The following is a 21,193-nucleotide window of genomic DNA, read 5'->3' as shown; positions in this document are numbered from 1 at the left end:
GGGGTCCCACTGATCGCCAAATTTGGGGTCAGGAAGGAATTTTACCCCATGGTCAGATTAGAGCAGACTGTGGAGGTTTTGTGCCTTCCTTTGTAATGCTCCAGCACCCGGCTTCTGGGACGTGGGCACAGCCGGCTCCCAGGAGGGAAGACCAGACTTTGAGGTTAAAGCCCCGGCCCCAGGAGATAGGAGTCAGAGCTGAGCCTCCCTCCCCTGTGAAAGGCAGGGACCTCCTCCCCCCCACAGGTGCTGGGAGCCCACAGTCACCAGCCCGGCCCCGGGTAGGCGCCGTCTTCCCAGCCCAGCCCTACCTGCCGCGCCCCGGCCGGGCAGGAGGTGGCGCAGGCAGACGACGAGGGAGAGCCCAGCCGCCTCTACAGGTCTGCATCGCCACACCGTGCCGGGCTGGAGGGAGCCGGAGCCAGGGCTGGGTGGCACCTCGGGGTGCAGCAAGCACAGGCTCTGCCCGGGGCCGCCCCGTGCGGCACGGCCAATGCCGACAGCCCGGCGGGAGGAGGCACCTGCCCGTGCCGCTCCACCTCTGCCAGCGACCCGGGGCCGGGCAGCCCAGCCGTGCTGCCTCTTGCCTGCGGGCGGGGAGCGGCGAGTCGCTCGGGCCAGGAAGCGGTGGCTTCCCCACGTGGTGCTGGGGACGGGAGGAGGCGGGCCGGGTCTACGCTCCTCTTCCCCCACACACCGCGTTGGCAACGTCAAGCTGACGCGGTGTGTGTGGGAACCTTGTCCCTTCCCTAGCCCTTCACCACCCACGAGGAAGCTGCTGGGGAGGGACAAGGGGTGGGAACAAAAGTAAACCATGTTTACTTTCATTTCCCGTCGCAGCACCGCGGGCCACAGAAAATGCCTTGGCAGGCCGCATGGTGGCCCGCGGGCCACATGTTGAACAAGCCTGCTCTATCCATTTCATCGTATTTCAGAATCCTATGAACTGAAGCTAACCACTTCGGTTTTCCCCCTTAAACTTAGCTGCTTTTCAGTTGCGGCCTCTGCCTGAATATATAAAGTATTTACTTACCGTTAAGCCTGCTGTATTTGGATTGGTTTAGTTTTGCCAGCTCGGGTGTTAAAACAAGTCTGCAGGAATGTGTTTTTTGTCGTACTGTCTTTCAGGGTCAGTCGCTGCCTAATGCACTCGCGTAGCAAATCTGCACTTTGAGCTGAGTCACTTATTCAGATAATTTTAAAGTTCAAAACACATCCCTTTAAACTGGAATGTGTTGGGAATTCAGTCATAAGCCAAGGCAACTTTCTAAGTATCAGATGCAACTTTCTGGGTACTTGAAGCATGAGATGCTGATGTGGCTTATTCTCGACTGTTGCTGTGGAGATCTAATACACTGCAAGTCCTGGTGAACTTCAAGCTTCTCCATCCAGCTAGCCACTTGAGTAACAAACAGAATACCTACTTTTCCCCCTTTCTGCACCAGGTCAGACATCAATATTGCTTTACTTGAATACTTTTTGAGGTTGTTGTGTTGTCATGGACTTTGCTACCTGCAATCACTGGCTAAAATTCAATTTTTTGCAAGCAGTATTGATACTGCATTTTGGGAATTGGAGGGGTGGTTTTAATGTGCATTGGTATGTACTTAAAGACTGATCTTGATCACAACTGCACCGTCCAAAGGGTGGAACAGTGTAACTTAACTTGACTACCGAGACCAGAATGGTCCTTTACCCCAGGGAGATACTCGGTTAGAAAACTGGTATTGCTATACGGGGTGGCCTAGAAATGGAAGTACAATTTCGGAAGTAAGCCGGCACTGGAAGGGACCTATTGGGCCAGAGTCATGCCTGCTATTGGCCACCTTGTTATCCTCTTCTCTCACCCGTAGGCAGCATGTAAACGCATTTTTGGGTTGAAAGATCATTCTGAAGTTGATCTTGCCTTTTTTAGAAGCCATTTCTGTTAGGTTTAGCAGAAGGAAAATAAGGCTGGTAGGAGGAGCGGATGTAAAGCATCAGTTTCTGCCTTTTTTTTTAAATTGCTGCATGTCTTGGGTAACAGGCTATATACCCTTTCAGACCCCCTCTTTAAAATACACGCTTGTCTTCCCCTTGCTGAAGTACTAAGATGCTAGAATTATTCTAAAGTGGAACTAATGACATCGGTCCTAGGCCCTGCGGCCTTTTGTGGCCGCCTCCCTTCACTGTATCATTTCTAATAGACCTAAATGGTTCCTTGAGGAGGAAGCTAGAGTGCAAGATGCTTGTTGGTACTTGACACTATTCAGTTAAAAGGTGTTGTTCAGCTCTGAAAGCTTTGAGAATGATGTGAGTGAGTATCTAAGGCTGCATCTGCCCCTAGGAGTGCTTTATCAGTGCAGAGATGCTATACCAGCAAAGTGATTTGAGTGCAAAGGCAGGAATTGCAGAACAGCTGCACTTGCTTGTCTAGTGAAAACCATTTTGCCACAAGCGAAGCACAATACGTGTGAGAGCACTGGTTTTGGGTATAGCGGCATCGTGTACTTCTGGGGCTTCTGCACAGCTATATTGGGCAAGGCCATGAAGGGGGGCAGCTGCTGGCTGACAAAATCCAGTGCTGGTAGGAGCCCCAAGTGCAGGCCTGACCTGTGCTTCAGTGGTTGGGAATGGACTGTGTCGCTTAAATTAGGGAATGAACTGCAGTTTGCTCAAGGCCACATCATACTGGCAACATAACTACTCTCCTCAGGCCCCTGCCTTCCTGCAGTGCCCCTTGGTGACAACAGTGGCATCACTTGCTTAAAGCAAAATGGGACCAAGGTTAGCGTTACAAGTGAAGGGCTGGGCTTTCCTAGATGTCTAGCTGATGCCACGCATAGTTTCTATTAGCTGAGAGTTCAGTCCGAATCCAGCTTCTTCCAAACGGACTAGTACGTGGGCCAGTCCTAGCTTAGCCAGGAGGAACGTATCTGCACGATGATGGGGTTCAGCTGTACCATTCCTCATGCTCCTCTCTTCGAGTGGAAGACATCTTTAAGGCTTGCATGGCACTTCTGTCACTTCCCAGGTCCTTGTCTAGTCTCCTTGAAGACCTGGCCCTTTCTCAGAAGAGGTACCCATGGTCACCAGCCCCACTTCTGGCCACATCTAGGTGACACTGCAAGTTCTCCCATCAGAGAATAAAAAAGGAGTATGAAATTCTTCTAGCCTTTCTGCTCCCATTGGTCATGCCGTGTCTTCAAAGCAAAGGTTTCCCCATCAAGTGATGCAAACTTGGGTTTGAGGCTTTGGCAGGGGACGGAGGACTGGGAAGGGCAGGTGTTTGATGCAACTTCACAAAACACATGAGCAGCAAATGTCCTCTCTTGTGTCCTTGGTGCTCTGGTTTCCTGAAGCTTAGACTAAAAATTGGGGCAGAGAGGGGCCTAGCTTCCTTAAGGCACTTAGCAGGCTGAAAATATGGGTGGGAAGCATCAGCAGCTGCTGGCAAACCTGCTGCTTCGCGTTCCCCTTCAAGAGTGATTACTGACCCTTGCAATAGACTGGGTTCTTGTAAGTGGTGGTGTTGTATAAGCCAGACTTGGGTCCATTGGTGAAACTCAGATATGCAGGAGGTCAGACTAGAATATTGTCATTTTAAGGGCAGAACGGAGCCCCTAACCCTAATACTCTGACTTATCCATACTTATATACAAGCATTTCAGCGCTTTTCATCATGTTTGCAGGTGAAATAGGAAGAATACCTTTTTAATTAGTTAGAAAAGCAGTTGAAATCTGTAAAGGTCCAGATTTTTTTTTTCCCCCTAGAAGTTGCTAATGGCTGCAGACCGGCATAGGGAACCCATTTGACCTGTTGTTACTGAAAGACTGCTTGTTACGGGTCAGGATTAAGTCATGGCGGCAGCTTCTAATTGCAGCCTGGCTGTGGACAAAAACCAGATTTCAGATTGGCCAGAGTTAAAGTTTCTTCCTCGACACTTCCCGTGCTCGGCTAATCTGGGCATGACCCACAATTCCCGACAGATTACAGCTCTTCACGTGAAGTGTTGTGTACCTGGTCATGAAACCGAAGCGGAAGGAGTCAAGAGCTGCAGGGCTAGCGATGTAGGCTAGTGCCTTCGTACAGAGGAAGATGTGGTACCACCCTTTGCTTTGTGGCTTTTCATCTTTGCTAATAGCGCTTTCTCAGCTGGAGTGGCTACGGGCAAGCGTTGCACACAGCGCGTGGCACCAACTCGCTGCACGTGGGGTGACGTACTGAACCGTTCCAGAGTCCAGTCCCGCTTTGAAATGTGTTCCCTGCTTTGTTCTGCTCGTGTTGATGGCCCATGCTGCTGAGCTAGTAAAAACCCTCTTAGCATTGAAAACCAGGCACTGCAGCTCCCTTGGCTAATGCAGGCAGGGGTAGCCGTGTGCTGATCCCTGTGCTGACAAAGCAACCGGAATAAATAGCATGGCAAGGGAAGGGCCTAGTTTCAGAAGCATGCGATCAGCCTGTTGCCAGGGGAGGTACGTCAGTCTGCTTTCAACCTGCCTCCGCTATTTTAAACAGCTCTGGCAAAAAAAAAAAAAGGAGCAACACTAGAATATTTTAAAGAGAGATGCTTGCTGTGTTTGAGGCTGAACCCTCCTTCGTGGAGAGCCCTAACAGGTTAAAAGGATATGGTTTTACTGCAGCTGGTGCCTTTTAGACCTCCTTATATGTCAAGAGTGACTTGCTCTTGACTCATCAGCATTTGAGTCAGCCCTCCTGTTGCTGGTCCCTAATGGCAATATTTTGTTAGGCAGCACTGTGCCTGGAGTAAAGCTTTGTTACAGGGTAGAAATGATTTGCTAACTGAAAGCTGCTTTAAGATCCTGAATGCTCTACCACAGTGATGCGCAACCTTTTTTTTTTTTTTTAAGCTCAAGGTACCCCTCATTAGGCTCGAGGCTCCCCCTGGAAAATGCCAGCTCTTAATTTTCACTCTTTTTTTTTTTTTTCATGATGGGGAAAATGGTACAGCAGTTTTCTGACTGCAGAGAACTTGGACCATAACGGGTCAGAATGTATGTATGTATTGATGCTGTAGATTCCTATTTGAAATCATTGTCTTTATCTTGTGAGTCATGTTTTCACACTTAACAGTGCTTCCAGTTTGCTCTCAGGCTAACTTTTTGATTAGTGAAGGCATCCTAAATGATGAACACCTGTAATGCATCATGGAAGCTCAGATCTCTGAACTGGACTCCTAGAATACCAAAGGGAGGAAGTTTTTATTAAGAATGAATTAATTGTTCCTCTTCAGAGCAAGCGTGGCATAAAGCTGCTCATATTTCCAGGTGTTGCTTGTTGACATCAGTTTGCACAGTGGAGGGAAGGCTCAAATGTGGCTGAGATCGTTCCCCCACAAAACCATATTTCATAGCATGAGCCTGGAAGCGTATCAGCTGAACTGTCCAGAGCCCCTTTCTCTCTTTCTCTCCACTGAATAGCACTTGGTGAAATGCCTTCAGTCTTTCTTGAATCATATACAATATGTTCTTACACCCCGAATCGTGCATCTAACCAGGGGTAGATTAATGCTCAAACTAAAGGATTTACCCCATTGCTTCTAGTCAGATGCACTTGCATGTTTGAACCGCAGGCAGGCTGATCCATCCGTTTCCTGCCAAGCAGAACCCCCCAAAGTATAAAGGAGAGATTTTGCTTCCAAAGTTGAACAAATGTCACTTAAATACATTCGCTGCAGCCGAGTCCACTATGTTCATATAGTCACTGAACAGCTCTTAGAGATGACAGCTTTGACCAGTGTCTTCTATAGATGCACATGGTGGGCTGTTATAAACTTTGATGTGATGTTTTCAGAACCAATATATGGAAGAGGAAATGGTTAAAAGCGTTTGAAACGTCAAGTCTCAAGGCTTTCATTTTTAGTGACCTCCTTCATTAATTAGCTTGTATCAGTACAGAATATGTGTGTGTATGTATATGTGTGTATGTGTTTATATATGTGTATGTATGTGTGTGTGTATTTTTTTTTATTTATTTATTTATTTTAGAGAGAATCCAACATGGGATAGTCTCTGGATGGTATCAGATGCCCTTCGGGGAGGCAGAGGAGAGGAGTTTCGCTGGGTTGCTGTGTCTGTTCAGAGCTCAGTCCTGCTTCCCTGAAGACACAACAGAGCCCCTATGAAAGGGAAGAGAAGCACAGCATAGGAAATGCAGAGATTTGTTTCTGGCTCTGACTCTCATTAGCTGCAACCTGGCTGCTAGAGAATTTGAGCACCGCAGAACTGGTCTCATGGCTACACAGAGATGGGGCAGACTTGTCCCAGCCTCGGCCCTTCCAGACTTGGCTTTTCTTTTTTGCCAGGGAGCAACTAAATATTACGGGGAGAGAGCGGGGCAGTTAAGCCAGACTCTTTAAAAGGGAATGGAATGACAGGGCCCCGGAGATCGCAGTGTAGAGGTGGATAAGACTTGCTGAAGCCAGCGAGGAGGATATGACCTGTACCAGTGATTTTTATCTCAGGATCGGGACTGTGAAAGCTCAGCAGTATCACAGAGCATCCTGCGAGGCAGTGGAGGTGGGAATTGTAGTGTCTTTTTTTTCTGTCTGGCTTGCAAAATTTAAGGTGTGTGCATCTTTCTCTCTTTCCCCTGACTCCCTTCACAGGTGGGTGAAAGTAGCCTGCTCCAGTGCTCCCCACCCTGTTCAGGCTCGAGGTGTCCCTCCATAACTCTGAATTGAGTGGTACCCCATTTGGAAAAAAAACAACTTTATTTCTTACAGTGCTTTTTACCTCCTTGCAAAGGGGCTGGGCACTGGGATGGGGGGCAGCCTGGCAGGGAGAGCCTGAGCCTGCCCTGTACTTATTTTCTCCCACCTCTTGCAACACCCCTCAAAGAATCTCAGGGCACCGGGTTCACAATCGCTGGCCTATTAATGCCCACTAGGTCTCCTAATGCCTATTAATTCAGGCCTTATTCATGACAATCCCACTTTGGCCCAGGGAGCCCTGGTTCTGCAGTCGTCTTGTTGCTCAGTCATGGTCTTAACATGTTCTGCGGGTGATGTCAATGCTGGCGATACGGCCGTTTCGGGTTTTATGTCTAGGCTTGCTGATGTTCGTAAACAGCTTCCTGGAACAGGCTGAGTTGGACTCTTGTGACTGTTGCCTCTGCACAGCCCTTCGCTGCTAGTGAGACGTGGTAGCGCTGTGCCAAGGGCAAGTTCTGTTTTGCCCGTCTGAATTAGTAGGCTGCTCACGTTCTCAAGCACTAAGTTGCAAGTCACCTACTAACTCACGGGTGGGCAATGATGTGGTCTGGAAGGCCACGTAAGGAGTTTTGGTGAGCTGTGGTGGGGGTAATTGGTCCCATGTGGGCCCATCTGCCCCACACCCGCTGCCATGGGTGCTGGCAGGCAGGCGGGCAGGCTTTCTGGAGGCCGGCTCAGGACTTGCACGGGCGGGCGCGTTCGGCTGGGCGGATGGGATGGGGCCATGTGTAGGGAGTGAGGCTGGTGGCTGGGAGTTAGGGCCAGGATCGTGGGGCGGTGATGCGCCGGGGCAGAGCTGCAATCCACTCCTCGTACATCCCTGTGACGGGAGCCAGTTCTGCAGGCAGGGATGTGTGCGGAGCAGATCACAGCTCGTCCCCATCCCACAATCCCGGCATCCGCCCAGCTGAGTGCACCCTGCCCACAGGGGTCCCACGCTGCGCTACATGGAGACCCCGCCTGGCAGTGGGTGCAGGGTGGATGGGCTCGGGGACCGTGGGCTAAATGGAGTCCCTTGGCAGGCTGGATCCGGTCTGCAGGCCCTATTTTGCCCACCCCTCTACTAACTCTTGTCGAAAGCATCAGCCGGAAGCACCAGATGAGCTGCAGTTGCATGGTGCTTCTGTTGCTTCACTTCTCTTTTGCGGGTAGAGCTGTGCACTGTACCGGCCTCAACCGCAGATTGAGATACAGCGTGCGGACATGAAAAGTTGACGTGGAAGCTTTGGCATAATTCACTCATGTCAAATTAGCCTTGCTGGCTTTACAATCGCTGGTCTTTCAGGTTCGGAAGCTGGAGAGCATCAACTTGCTCTAGCTTCTGGACTGGCCTGCTAGCCGGGCTGTTGATACTCACCGATGACCTCCACTATGCTCATCTTTCAGTGTGCAGTATTAAATGCCACATTCAATAATCCAGGCTTAATGTGGAAGAGAGAAATCCATTAGGTGAATTTAAAGAAGGCGTGATGTACTGGCAAGCAGTAAAAGGCATTTTGTGGGGTTAGATATTAAATTTTAACATGCCCGTGGTCTGTTGTTCCAGTACTTGTGCTGGCCTTCTGCCTTGCACGTAGAGCGTGCATCATGGATACAGATGCTACAGCGGGCTTTCACCAAGAATGCAAATGCTGAAAACAGTGATGAGCAACAGTTGGAAGCCAGTGTATTGCCAATCAAGCGGAAGAATCAAGGGGCGGGTGCTGTTTTACAAATGCTAACAGCCTCGTGTACACAGCGATTAGGCATCTCTAAAGTAGCATGTTATACTTCAGGGGCTGATAGCTCTAGAGCTGTAAATGCAGATGACTAAAGGCGGTGAAGCAGTGCAGGATACCCTGTGGATGGTAACTCCTTCCCCTGCTTCTCATAATCAAAATGCAGAAGCATGGCAGGAACGCATTAAGCAGCTTTTCAGTTGCCGAAGTATCTCATCTTGTCCAGATCTTCACTACCTACCTGGAACCGTGTAAGCCATTTAAGCTTGTTGGGTTGCCCTCCACCTTGCAGGCAGCTGTTTCGCTGGTGCTGCCTGGGCAGAGTTTGGTCTTTTTGGGGGGTTTTCTTGGCTTTTTTTTTTGGGGGTGGGGGTTCAGTGCTGATATTGAAATGTTACCTGCCTTATTCTCACTCCTTCCAAGCTAAAAGCTTTAAGGTACTGAATACCTGCAGCTCTTGCTGATGTACACCAATGCTTTTCTACAGCAGTTGCATCACCATCTCAGCCTCGTGATCTTAATACAGGCTGCTGGTTTCTTATAAATATACGTGCCCTTTTTCCTAAGCAAGCTGAGTGCAATAGAAATATTTGGAAACTCGGGTTAGGTACAGGTCGTAATGGATGCTATCATGCCCTCTTACTCTATAACGTACTGGGTGGACTAAATATTTCTAAAAATGATTGCTAAATGGGAAAGACGACAGTTAATTGCTATATCCTGTCCATAGCGACAGGCTGTCCAAGCTTCCTTAAGGAAGGGCTGGAAACTTTTTGGTTTACTTCAGTAGTGACTACTAATGTAACCTGCTATTGGAACGGCTAGTTTAGCTTTCTGAGGTTTCCCTCAACTGCTGTGTTTGACCCAGTTTAAATAATGTGGCATGGAGTAATGGGGAAAACCAAATAACACACTCCAAATATGGATCACTAATGAGAGCATCTGGGCTATGTTAGGCAAGAGAACAGGAAGTCGTCAACTAAAATAGCTGCGCCGTGCCTACGAATCTCTGGAAATTGCGGACCGTGGTGTCAGCGCGCCAGTTGAAGAGGCTGAACAGCGCGTCAAATAATGACGTGGGAAAGAGCCCTCGGGCAGCCCATTTCATCGGGCTTAATACGACCGTGATCGGCTTTGCTCCCCTTGGTATTTCCAAAAACAAAGTGCTGCCAAGGGGCAAATGCAGGTCTGACCCTGCACCCACCTCCACACGCAGTAGTATCAAAGGGGGCAGAGAGCAGGCATTCACAGCGTGGTTGCTGTGCTTACTCCCTGCATCCTTGTTAAAGGGGCTTAGGAAATCGGAAGTGTAAATACAGTCGCATGGGTGCTTGCACGGTGTCTTTTCCAGAGCTTTGTCTGGAGCCTCCCGAAGCACTCGCTCTACAACTCCACTTTGAGTTGAGGTCTGGCTGGACCAAGTGCCACCCACCCTGGGCCTCTGGCGCTAAATTAGCATGGCACCAAACACGACCTGTCTCATGAGCCCCTTTCCATTAGTCTGTCCCGTGAAGTATCCAGAAGTCTTCAGGCCAGCGAGGTGGTGGAGATTGAATTTGTTCTCCAAAAACAACTGCCTCTTTCTCCAGTGAGCGGAATAGTTGGCTGTTTTGGGGATTGAGTTTCTGGTGAGAGAGCTGGGTTCCCAGCTCTTGCGGCTAGTGAGCCTCCATCAGCCATCTGGCAGCATTTCCCTAAACTCTTGGCTTCCTTTACTTATTTAAATGTTTTAAGTACATTCAACTGGTGCAAAGCTGCTTTAAATTATCACTTCCATTACAAAAGCGAAGTGCTGAGTAATACTCTTGGACCTGGCTCTCGGGAGCGTCCCAGAGAAGTATTTGATTTCCCTTTTCAAATGGGAAGTGATTTGGAGATGGAGAGGTGAAAGGGATCCTTGCAAAATTCCCCCTTCCTATCACTTTCTGGGGCTTTCCTAGTGTATTTTAATCCCACAAATTACAGCTGCAGCAGGTGGCAGGGCCAAATCCTGACCTCTGGGGCTAAAGGCTGCTTGGCTTCTCTGTTTGAAATACCTTGGTGCACCTGAGCATGTTGTTCAGCTAGACAAAGCTGCATGTTTGCACAGTCTGCATCACTGATCTTTGCTGGTCCCAGTGCGTGCTTGGACCATGCGTTGCCTGCACTCGCGAGGAACATTCCCTGCATGTTCTGTCCCGCCCAGCACTATCGTGGGACATGCCAAAGCGCATGGATTTATCGCATGCATGTAGTGCACTTATTGCATTCAGCTTTGCAGCAGTTCTGTCTTCACAGGCAATCATGTAGCCCTCAGATTTACCCCACAGCTATACTTGCAACCCGGGAACTGGTGCCCTAAGAGCTATTCAGTAGTTTTTAGCATCTACAGTTCATGCAAGAAATATAGCTCAACAATAGGGAAATTTGGCCTGTCTGTCACAGTTATACTGTTGTGTTTTAATTTAGGCTCTTATTTGCATTTTCAAGTTTAAAGGCTTAATTTTCTGGGGGCTCACCTTTTTGGAAGGCATGCCACAAATTAGCCCCTCGCATTCAGCCAAGTTCCTTTCCCCTACCCAATCTGCTCCCCAGCCAAGCTGCTGCTCTGCTTTCTTCTCCCTGCCCTATCTACCACTTTTCTACCTGTCCCCCTCTCCAGTCTGCCATTGGCCACCCTTGCCATAAGTGTGCCAATTCAGGCTGAAGTTGCTGGATGGGCCCAGCAGCAAGGTTAGGATGTTAGCAGATTGAGAAGGTGAAGTGACCAGTGGATGGTAATAAAACTCTTGGGCAGAGGATCCAGTTCAGTCCTGGGCTTTTGTGCTCTTGAGTTTATACATCTTGAGATTGCAAAAGGAAAAAAAAAAAAAATCTTGGTTTGGAGTGGTCTTACCTGGCATTTTGCTGAACTTTTGTATTGGGTTCATATTCTGGTTTGCTCCCTCTCTTATCTGAACTGTAAGCCAATTTGCTAACGAAACCAGCAGTAGCCAAATTGGCCCCGTCGGTGTCGTGGACCAGCTACCTATGACTCCTTGCAGAAGAGAGGAGTCCTCTCTGTAAAATCAGAGTGAAGGCAGACTTTGAGATGTGTTAGTTGACTGCAAGGAGCACAGGCTACAACCTTATCGCTACCGTGAGGCTGGCTATAGCCTTTCAGCACAGATTAAAATCTTACTGATGTCTAAGCTTCTGTGCCATCACTTCTTAATTAAAAAAAAAATGCTGATTTTTAAAGCTCTGGGTGTCTCAACTCGCTGTTAATAATCCAAGGAAGTTATCAACATTTATAATTAATCATGCTGAGTTACACAGGTCTAAAACTGATGCAAGCTTTCTAATATTTGAATGTGGAGAGTGCCAAGATGCGGAAGTACTGGCTAACTGAAATACCTAGCTTTAGGTGTACCTCACAGGGCTATTTTCACTGCCACAACCCCCCCAGGTCTTCCAGTATTACCAGTAAAGACCCATTCCCAACAGTTCAGACTGCTCCGATTGAGTGGCTTGAGTAATTGTGAAGGTGAGGTAGATGCTCATCCAGCTCACCAGGAGACCAGTCTGAACTCCATCTGGACGCACACGCTCCTTTTCCATTAGCAATCCGCTCACACCTGGCTCGGCAGAGCTAAAGTCCATATTTTGTTGTGTGCATTTTAAAAGGTCCACATCGGCAGTAGTCTAAAATGGGGAATTTTGCTTCCTTTATGACCGGTCACACTGTGGGGGCTGGAGATGAGAGATGCTGATGTCCATTCAACGTGGTCTCCAAGTGTTCTGTGTCTTGAAAACTAAGGTTCTCTCTCTCTCTCTTGTTGTTGCAGGCTCACATTAAATTTCCTATCGACTATCCATACTCACCACCTACCTTCAGATTCCTGACCAAAATGTGGCACCCCAACATCTATGAGGTAAGGCACCTTTGCTGCTTTTGAGGAATTTTCCTCTTAATGGTGTTGAGTCTTAAGGCTTATGTGTATGGCCTTGAACGTTTCACTCTGTGCCTTCGTTGTCCCTATTCGAAGTGTCTGTCACAATTTAGGCTTCATGGCTTGAAATTTAGGTTCAGCTGCTTAACTAGAGGTGAAGGGTTTGTGTAGAGGTGTGCAGCCGCTCTGCAAGTCTGCCGTGGTAGGGAAGTTGAAATAGGGGAAACTTAGTTTTGGGTGCGATGGGCTGTGTGGTTTTGTTTGGGGGGTTTGTTTTTTTTCCCTATACAGATTCTTGGGGGATTTTAATCCGCATCTAAGAAACTAATCCTCACTTCCTTCGAGCAGCCTCCTCTCTCGTGGCTTAGTCGTCATATATTTGACCGAATGAACTTCGAAACTTAATCAAAATAGCTTGTGAAAACTCCTTCCTCTGGTTTTGAAACTATGAACAGCAGCTTATTTGGGATTCGGGGCCAAATCCAAATTGCTTTTTGCATACACCTAAGCAGGACTGACTTGAAGCCTCTGTCTGCAGCCTTTCTGTCCCTTTTATGAGCTGTCTCTACCTGAGCAAAAGAGGGACAGGTGGCTGGTCCAGAAACAGGTGGGCAGGTGGAGATCTACTGGCACCGGGAAGGCCCCCTGTTGCAGGCTACCATCCCTGCTAGTTTCATCCAAATCTGCCTTAACATGCACAAGTAACACGAGTTTTGCTTTCAGCAGTTTGAGGTGCAGTTTCTCAGAAACCCTTGCACCTATCTCCTTGAAACGTACCCCTTCTGACTACCATCCCTGCTGTTTCCATCCAAATCTGCCAAAAAATGACAAAGTTTTATAGGTATTTCAGTGATTTCCCCATTACACTTTATGGCCGAATCACCAAATCTCCGAATCAGCACTGAATCTTCCAAAGCTAGTTTGGCCAAATCAATTCGGGACAATGATCCAAATCTCCAAATTGAATTGGCTGAATCCAAATTGAATACTTCCTGATTCTCACAGGCCTACTGCTGAGCACTGACAGGGGTGCTGAGAAGGGGTCCCATCGAGCTGCAGCACACGGGAGCATGGCTCCAGATTTGGCCACATGGGTGCTTTGCTCCCACCTAAGCTGTGTTGCGTTGTGGCTGAGTGCTGGGCGGTGCATAAAGGCCGTCAAAGTTTCCAGTCCCTTGGCAGTCACAGAGCCTGCTGAGCAGTGGATGTGCATGGCATCCATGCTGTTGACTCCAACTATGGCTGGAAGTGGCTGCTGTGTTCTCCCACTTCACCGGACACTGCTCTGACCTTTTCGGGCTGTAAAACGGGTTAGGATGGGGGCACCCGTAAGGCCTCTCTACTTTTCCTGGCCCGGTTAATCTCACACCCTTGGCTGTACAGTAATTGTCTTCAGTGTCTGGCCTGAAAGGACCCATCCAGCCTGTAGCCTGTTGGTTAGAGGATTCTGCAAGAGATGTGGGTTTGTGTCTCGAGTTGAGGAGGGCTAGAACCCAGGTCTTCCTCTCGAGCCTCTCTGCTCTGGTATGGAGGGCAGGCCTTGCTGCCTCTGCAGGTGTGCTTGAAAGCAGCTGTGGCTGAAGACTTTTTGTACTGAAACTGGTGCTGTCCAACACATTAAGCAAGTTGAGAATATACCTGCCAGGTTGGGGCCCTTGTGACTTGGGTGCTGCTGTGCCTAGCTTATGAATCCTTAATGGGCTTAGGCAGGGTTTCGGGCACCTTGCATCTCAGATTTGGGTGCATTCAGGAGCATGCAGAACTGATGTTTAGGGAACCTCCAAGTGAAAAAGGGACTCGCTAAGTGAGTGCAGCTGCCTTTGGGAAGCAACTACAGGCAGCCATCCAGCAAGGGGGTTTCGATCACAGGTTTGGATTTAGGCACCTACCATCTGCTTGGTCCTTGTGTGGACCTGGCCCTAAACATAAGACACTAGGAAGAAGCAAGGGAATCTGAAGCGGGTGGAATTGGTAGGCTGTTACACAGATAGGAAGGCCAAGCAGTGGACGCGAAGCAGGACAGCTACAAATGACAGTCCTTCGAGAGTAAATGGGCAGAAATGCTGGAGGCTTGCTGCTGCCAGAAGTCCATTCCCGGAAAGCTATTGGAACGAACAAGCAATCAATCTGTTTGCGAGTGCCAAGAAGATTAAAAAAAAAAAAAAAAAAAAAAAAAAAAAAAAAAAGGTGATGAGTAACAGCCTGCTTGGATTCACCATGAACCCATATCAGATGCCCTTATTTCCTTCCCTGACCAGGTAACGGGCCCTTCAGTATGAGGGGGAAGCAGTAGATGTGATGCGATGCACCTTGACTCTAGTAAGGCTTTTAATACAGGCCTGCATGCTGTTTCCATAAGCTAGGGAAAAGGGGTCTAGATCGGAGGGGAGTTAACCTGCAGCCTGTCTGGCACGTGGCAGACGGGAGAGGTCAGGTACAGTGGCAGATGGGACAGGGAGCAGAGCAGCAGACTGAGCAGGGAGCACAGGGCAGGAAAGAGGAAAGCAGAGGAAAGGATCAGAGTGGCACTCGGGGAGGATGTGGGGCTGATTTGTGGCACACCTGATGCACATGGTGGCTCCCACTGGTCTTGAGGAAACTACTGTGAACTGGAAGCATGGCTACTCGAGTAGTTCCCAAATGGCGTCCTGTCCACCCGAGAGGTCAGTGCAGGGAGGAGCTCTTCAGGGGCCTGTTCTAGTTGCGACACTGGCTAATATTTGTATTGCTGATTTGGCAGCGGGAAGGGGTAGGTACGCTTGCAAATGATCCCACCCTGGGAAGGGTTGCCAGGACTTTGGAAGGTAGGATCAGGAATCGAAATGACCTGGAGACGTGGCCTGAAATGGGTGCCGTTCAGTAAAGACAGTTCCCAAATGTTGTACTTGGCATGTATCAACAGCCCAAATACAAAGTGGGGAGTGGTTGAGTACACAGATGATGGGTGAGTTACAGCTCACAAACAGCGTGAGTCAGCGGTGGTGTACTGTTGCACAGAAACAAACACACGAGGCTGCTGTTTATACCGCCCAATATGTTAGACAAGTGAAGTAATCCTTTCACTCTGCTCCAGCCGAGACCCTGTGAGTGCCGAATCACGTGCCCACCCCAGTTCGAGAAAGGTATGGACCTGCTGAAAGTCTGGACGAGAGCAGCAGCTGCCTAGGGGTCTCGGGAAACTTCTAACTTCTGTTCTCAAGAAGCAGCAAAACCCATTTTTGCTTCTCCCGGGACAAGACATAGGGGAGGTATGGGTCTCTAGTATGTAAAAGGCTGTTGCATGTCTGCTGAGGATAGGGTAAGAAGTACCGGGCTTAAACTGTAACAAGGGAGATTTAGGTTGGACATTGGCAATGTAAGCAGAAACAGCTGCTGGAATAGATTACCAAGGGGAGTTACGGGCTCCATTGCTGGAGGCTTTTCAGATCAGATTAGCCCCACACCTGTTGGGAATGGTTGAGGTACGGCTAATCCTGCCTTGGAACAGGGAGATGGACTGGACGACCCCTTGAGGTCTCCTCTTCCCCGTGCTCCACGGTCTTGTAAGGTGCAGTGGACAAAAAAGACCCAAGTGCTCTATAAAAGAAGCTAATGAGACAGCGTGGGAAGTCATCGAGGGGGTTCTGATTAAAACAGGCTTTAAAGAAAACCTGATTTTAATCGCACCCTGCTAGGAATCAGATATCTGCCACATCCAGCTCCGTTGGCCGTCTGGTTCTGTTGCCAGGTCTGTGCTTAACGCTAGCTTTAATGTCCCCCAGCAAGAGGGCTTCAGCGTCATGTGAAATCCAACCCACAGGAAGCCCAGCAATCATCAGCCACAATTTCCCCTTTTGTGCTATCCAGTTCCTCCCCCTTGTACCACCTTTTGTTTACATCCTCCAGCTGTGTAGAGCCATCTCTCCTCTGTGTAGAGCCATCTCTCCTCTCCCCGCGGCTGCACTTAGCCTCGTGTACCAGCCCATCAGGCCTGCCCTTGCCGTCCCTGTCCCCTGACTGCTGGTGCCAGGTGAGACGTCACTGCTGAAAAGGAAGAGCTTCTCCTTTGCCCTCCCTGTTGCTCCTTAAACTTCCTCTGACCTCCTGGCACGGCAAAGTACCTGCTAATCTGCATGCTTACCCTGGGCTACAGCTGCTCCTCGCATCGCTGCGGAGGCCTTTCCCGGAGTTCAGCCTCCCTCTGCTGGACTCCCAACGGCACTTCCCCGGGCCACGTTTTCTGACGCTGAAGCTGTACACGCCGGTTGGAAACGTTAATGCAGCCAGTGCAGGGCATAGAATTAATCAGCAGCTTGTAACCTCCGCGTACACAACTTTCCGAGTTGCAAGGACAGCGGGTCCAAATCTGCTGCTTTCCCCTATGAAGAGCCACGAGGGAATTAACTGGTTCATGTTCTGTGTACCTTTAGCATTGCTAGCTTTTATCTGGAAGCTCGAAGGTGCTGTGCTGTCCTTCTGTTTACTGTTCTCCTGGTTGGAGAAGTATCCTGCAAAGCCAGCAAACTCTACAGCATGAGTGTCATTGATACGTTTAGGTGAGCAACTCAACATGTGGACAGAGGAACAGACCGCAGCAGGTGAAAAGGGCACAGGGATGCTTAATCACTGCTCAGCTGCTCCATGTAGCTGCTCTTATGCTACAGTAAGTGAAAACTAAACTGTGTCAGTTTAGCCCTGTTTGACTGAGTTTCAAGCTACATGCATTTGGCTTTCACTTGCTATAACATAGGGGCAGGTGCACAGACCCAGCTCTTGAATCAGCTGCTGTGTAGAAAATTCATCCCCCCTCCACCCTGCTAACTAGGCAGTTTGTCCATGCCTTAAGTGCTTGGCTGGCATCCACGAACCTGAAACCTTGAACTATGGTGCGTCTGACAGACCACAGTGAGATGCAAGGTTCCTTGGGTAAATGCGATCTCTTTTAGTAGACCACCTAAATAGTTGGAAAAATTGTTCTCAGTGAGCTTTCAGGCACAAACACCCTTCTTCAGGCATCGGGAGAGTCTGCTGTTGTCCCTGTGCCTGAAAGCCTGCAGAGAACCAACACCTTTCTTCAGGCACAGAGACGAGAGCAGCCTGACGAAGGGTGTTTGTGCCTGAAAGCTTGCAGAGAACAATTTTTCCAACTATTTAGTTGGTCTAATAAAGGAGGTCACATTTACCCAAAGAACCTTGTCTGCCTACATCCTCAGACCAACACGGCTACAACCCGCTCCTCCGAAACGCAGCGCAGCATAAAAGCTGCACCTCAAAGTCAGTGCCAGATAAACATGGGCCGTGTCTCTACTGCATGGGTGACGCTCAGGAGGTGGCTTATCCTGTTGACTCCTTCAAAAGGGGAGTCACTGGGATGCTGTGGTCTTGGAGAAGCTGTTAGCCTGGGTGCAGCGTGGGTGGGGAAACAGTAATACCCCTGGAGTGCAAGTTCTTGGCTAGGGCAGGGTCTCCTCCTTTGGTGTGGGAGGACAGCACTCGCTGCCGATTGCTACTGAAATGCTGATAAGTCATTTAAGGATAAATGGGAAGGAGTGCTTGAGGCTGAAACAATCCATGACTAAGACTGTCACAGCGGGGCTCTGGCAAACCTTTTCCGAGTGGGAGTGCTGTAGGCAGGCCCCTGCCCTGGCAATGCTGCTTTTAGTTGGGAGCGCAAAGCGAACCAACTGGGTCAGACGGGCCCAGAACGTGGGACGGCATCGTCGCTGTTATGCAAGACGGGAACGAGCTCTGTTGGCCGCTGGCTGTCACTTTACTTTGCTGCACGTTTTACTTGCGTTTCTGTAGCCTGCTGAACGGAGCAGAGGTCTCGCGCTGAATAAACTTGCTGTAAAGGGGGTGGGAGGGCTGTTATCAAGGGACATCCATTCAAAACGGAAGGCGGCTCTCCCCAGGGCAGGTAGGAAGCGTAGAGGCAAAATTGACAAACTTCCTTTGCTGTTCCTGTGAAATGCAGAATAAAGCCAAGCTTGCCTATAGTATTGCCACTGTATTGTGAATTGTAGCCATATGCTTGTTGTGAGACAAATTCAGAACGGTTCCTAAAAGTGTACAGATCAGAGGTGCAAATTTTAAATGTGCCGTTTCCCATCTGTGTCCCTGATGGTCAGGCTACATGTGCTGTATGGCTGAAAGGATTCAGTTATGCCCCGCAACAATCCCTTTTTCCTTTGGGATGTTGCAGCAAAGTCCTGTGCATCCTTCAGAGACCTTCTGCCTTCCCATATCTCCCCTCTCTGGGTAGTCTCGCATGGTGTCTGGAAGGAGATATTCAAGACCGTCCCAACCTATCTGAGCCGCTGTCACGTTCCAGCACAAACACTGCCAGGGCTCCCCCTGCTCAGAAGTCAGCTGAGCGCCTGCCGGAGGAGAGCACATGTCTGTCAGAGTCCAGATGAGGGAATAAACGCACTACTCCTTTCTTTTGCTTACAGACTCACTAAGCAAGTGTGCAACTTGGGTGCAATTTTGTGCGGCGTTCAGTGTGCATCTCTGCTACTGCTTAGGAAGCAGTAAGATGCTAAACTGTATCTTCAAAAAACCTTGCACCCCCTGAGCTTGCCTGAGAGAGGTAATGCTATTTTATACTTGCTGACATTCTCTAGTCCCTTAAAACTTCATCCTCTGCAAGAAGTGAAGGTCATGGGTAGACCACTATGTCCTCTGAAGGATTAACCATGATTTAGGTGGATATTGCAGTGACCATTTGGAACGCAAAATCTGCTCTCATGCCTTGGATCCCACGTGACTGCTGTTCACATAATGTAGCTATCAGCGCAGTCGGTTACGAACTAAGGAATTGTAGGTTTTTTGGGACTCGTGACTTTTTTTGGGGCTCGGGACTTTTTTTTTTTTTTTTTTTTTCTCTAAGTATTTGCTACCCTACCTATATTTTTAGAAACTGCAACAAGGCAAAAAATAGCTCAGCGGCTTGAACAAAAAACCGAATCCCGAGTACTGGTGTGCTCCCTGTCCTTAGGTGCAAAGGCCATGGCTCTACATGTAAAGTAGTGAGTGCTGTTTATACTGAGTGGTGTTGCCCGTGCAGTTTAGTTGCATAGCCATCCCAACTTTTATTTTTTCCCCCACTCCCAAGGCTTTAATTGTTCAAAAGTTATCCAAAGCACACTTGGGTCAAACAGCACTTCAGTGGCTCTAAAAAGGTGGTTAATGCACACTGAATCTTTCCACTTCTTTCTTGCAGAATGGAGACGTATGTATTTCAATTCTTCACCCACCGGTAGATGACCCACAGAGTGGAGAACTGCCCTCCGAAAGGTGGAATCCCACCCAGAACGTCAGGTAACAAAATGCCCCAGTGGAGAGGTGCACAAGGCCGTGGTCTGGACAGAAGCACTGTTGTAAAACGACCTGGCAGCCTCCGATGGAAATGGGGAAACCTGACTTAGCAACCATTGTAAACGACCCTGTTTCGAGGCTTGGCTGCCTGAACCTGGCAGAAGTCAACAGTCTGAAATGGGAAGAGAGGTTGTGCAGTGTTTTTAATGCAGAACTAACCTTTGTAGAGACTTCTGTTGTCAGTTAAAAATGGATTAATGAATAGGCAGCCTTGTGCTCTTTCAGCCCTTTGCAAATCCACATCGTCCTTGATATTTAAACTATCATTCGCCTTCAGAGTAAGCGCTTCATGGAGATTTTGTGCGTAGGAAACGCATTCAGCATCAGTCCGTAGACTCGGAGAGAAATGGCTTTCAGAATGAGCTCAGTGTCTGTGCAAGCCAAGGAAAGCACTCCCCTTTTAGAAGTTGCTGCAGCCTTTAATGCAGCCTAGGATAGGTCTAAAGAAGTGGGCCGGGTCTGTCCTGGGAGCAAGGACTACACTAAGCTCTGTCTGAAGCTTGCTTTGCTCTTTCCTCCCTTGGGGAATAATCCTACTTCCTCCCTGCCATCCCATGTGTGATCATCTTTCTTGTCTTCTGAATCCAGCAAATGGCCACCCAGGTCTCTTCCCATACTGACCCAAGCTGAATGGACCTCACGTGCTCAAAGGCACTCCCAGCTAATCCTTTTTAAAAATGCTAACTCTGCATAGCTTGCAGTTGCCCTGCTATGGGATGTCTGACGTACAGATGACGTCAGTCTCACCTCCATCCTTAGGTCAGTCTCACCTTCATCCTTGGCAAAGTCTTTGAAAAAATTATCAAGGCTCACATTTGCGAGAGCCCGGCAGGACAAATTATGCTGAGGGGAAACCAGCACGGGTTCGTGGCAGGCAGATCGTGCCTGACCAATCTAGTCTCTTTTTATGACCAGGTTACGAAACGCCTGGACACAGGAGGAGGGGTGGATGTCGTATACTTAGACTTCAGGAAGGCCTTCGATACAGTATCCCACCCCATACTGCTGAACAAGTTAAGAGGCTGTGACTTGGATGACTACACAGTCCGGTGGGTGGCGAATTGGCTGGAGGGTCGCACCCAGAGAGTCGTGGTGGATGGGTCGGTTTCGACCTGGAAGGGTGTGGGCAGTGGGGTCCCGCAGGGTTCGGTCCTTGGACCGATACTCTTCAATGTCTTCATCAGCGACTTGGACGAGGGAGTGAAGTGTACTCTGTCCAAGTTTGCAGATGACACAAAGCTGTGGGGAGAAGTGGACACGCTGGAGGGCAGGGAACAGCTGCAAGCAGACCTGGACAGGTTGGACACGTGGGCAGAAAACAACAGAATGCAGTTCAACAAGGAGAAATGCAAAGTGCTGCACCTAGGGAGGAAAAATGTCCAGCACACCTACAGCCTAGGGAATGACCTGCTGGGTGGCACGGAAGTGGAGAGGGATCTTGGAGTCCTAGTGGACTCCAAGATGAACATGAGTCAGCAGTGTGACGAAGCCATCA

General features: G+C 49.1%; 1 protein-coding gene across 2 annotated transcripts in view; it reads left to right on the top strand.

The window, feature by feature from the left end:
• UBE2R2 (ubiquitin conjugating enzyme E2 R2) overlaps window positions 1-21,193 on the top strand; it is a 68,272-nt gene that overhangs the window by 35,938 nt on the left and 11,141 nt on the right. The window contains exons 1-3 of one of the 2 annotated variants that reach the window (XM_014525276.2): window positions 6,421-6,519; window positions 12,238-12,324; window positions 19,544-19,641. In XM_014525276.2, coding sequence (XP_014380762.2) covers window positions 6,436-6,519; window positions 12,238-12,324; window positions 19,544-19,641 — 269 coding nt within the window. In that variant the 5' untranslated portion in view covers window positions 6,421-6,435. Of the gene's footprint in view, window positions 1-6,420; window positions 6,520-12,237; window positions 12,325-19,543; window positions 19,642-21,193 lie in introns of those variants that run through there. The other variant, XM_025216944.1, reaches the window with a different exon arrangement.

Source organism: Alligator sinensis, unplaced genomic scaffold (genome assembly GCF_000455745.1).
Source record: "Alligator sinensis unplaced genomic scaffold, ASM45574v1 scaffold132_1, whole genome shotgun sequence".
Lineage (NCBI taxonomy): Eukaryota > Metazoa > Chordata > Crocodylia > Alligatoridae > Alligator > Alligator sinensis.
The sequence above is the reverse complement of the archived record's forward strand: the minus strand, read 5'-3'. Positions and strand labels throughout refer to the sequence as shown.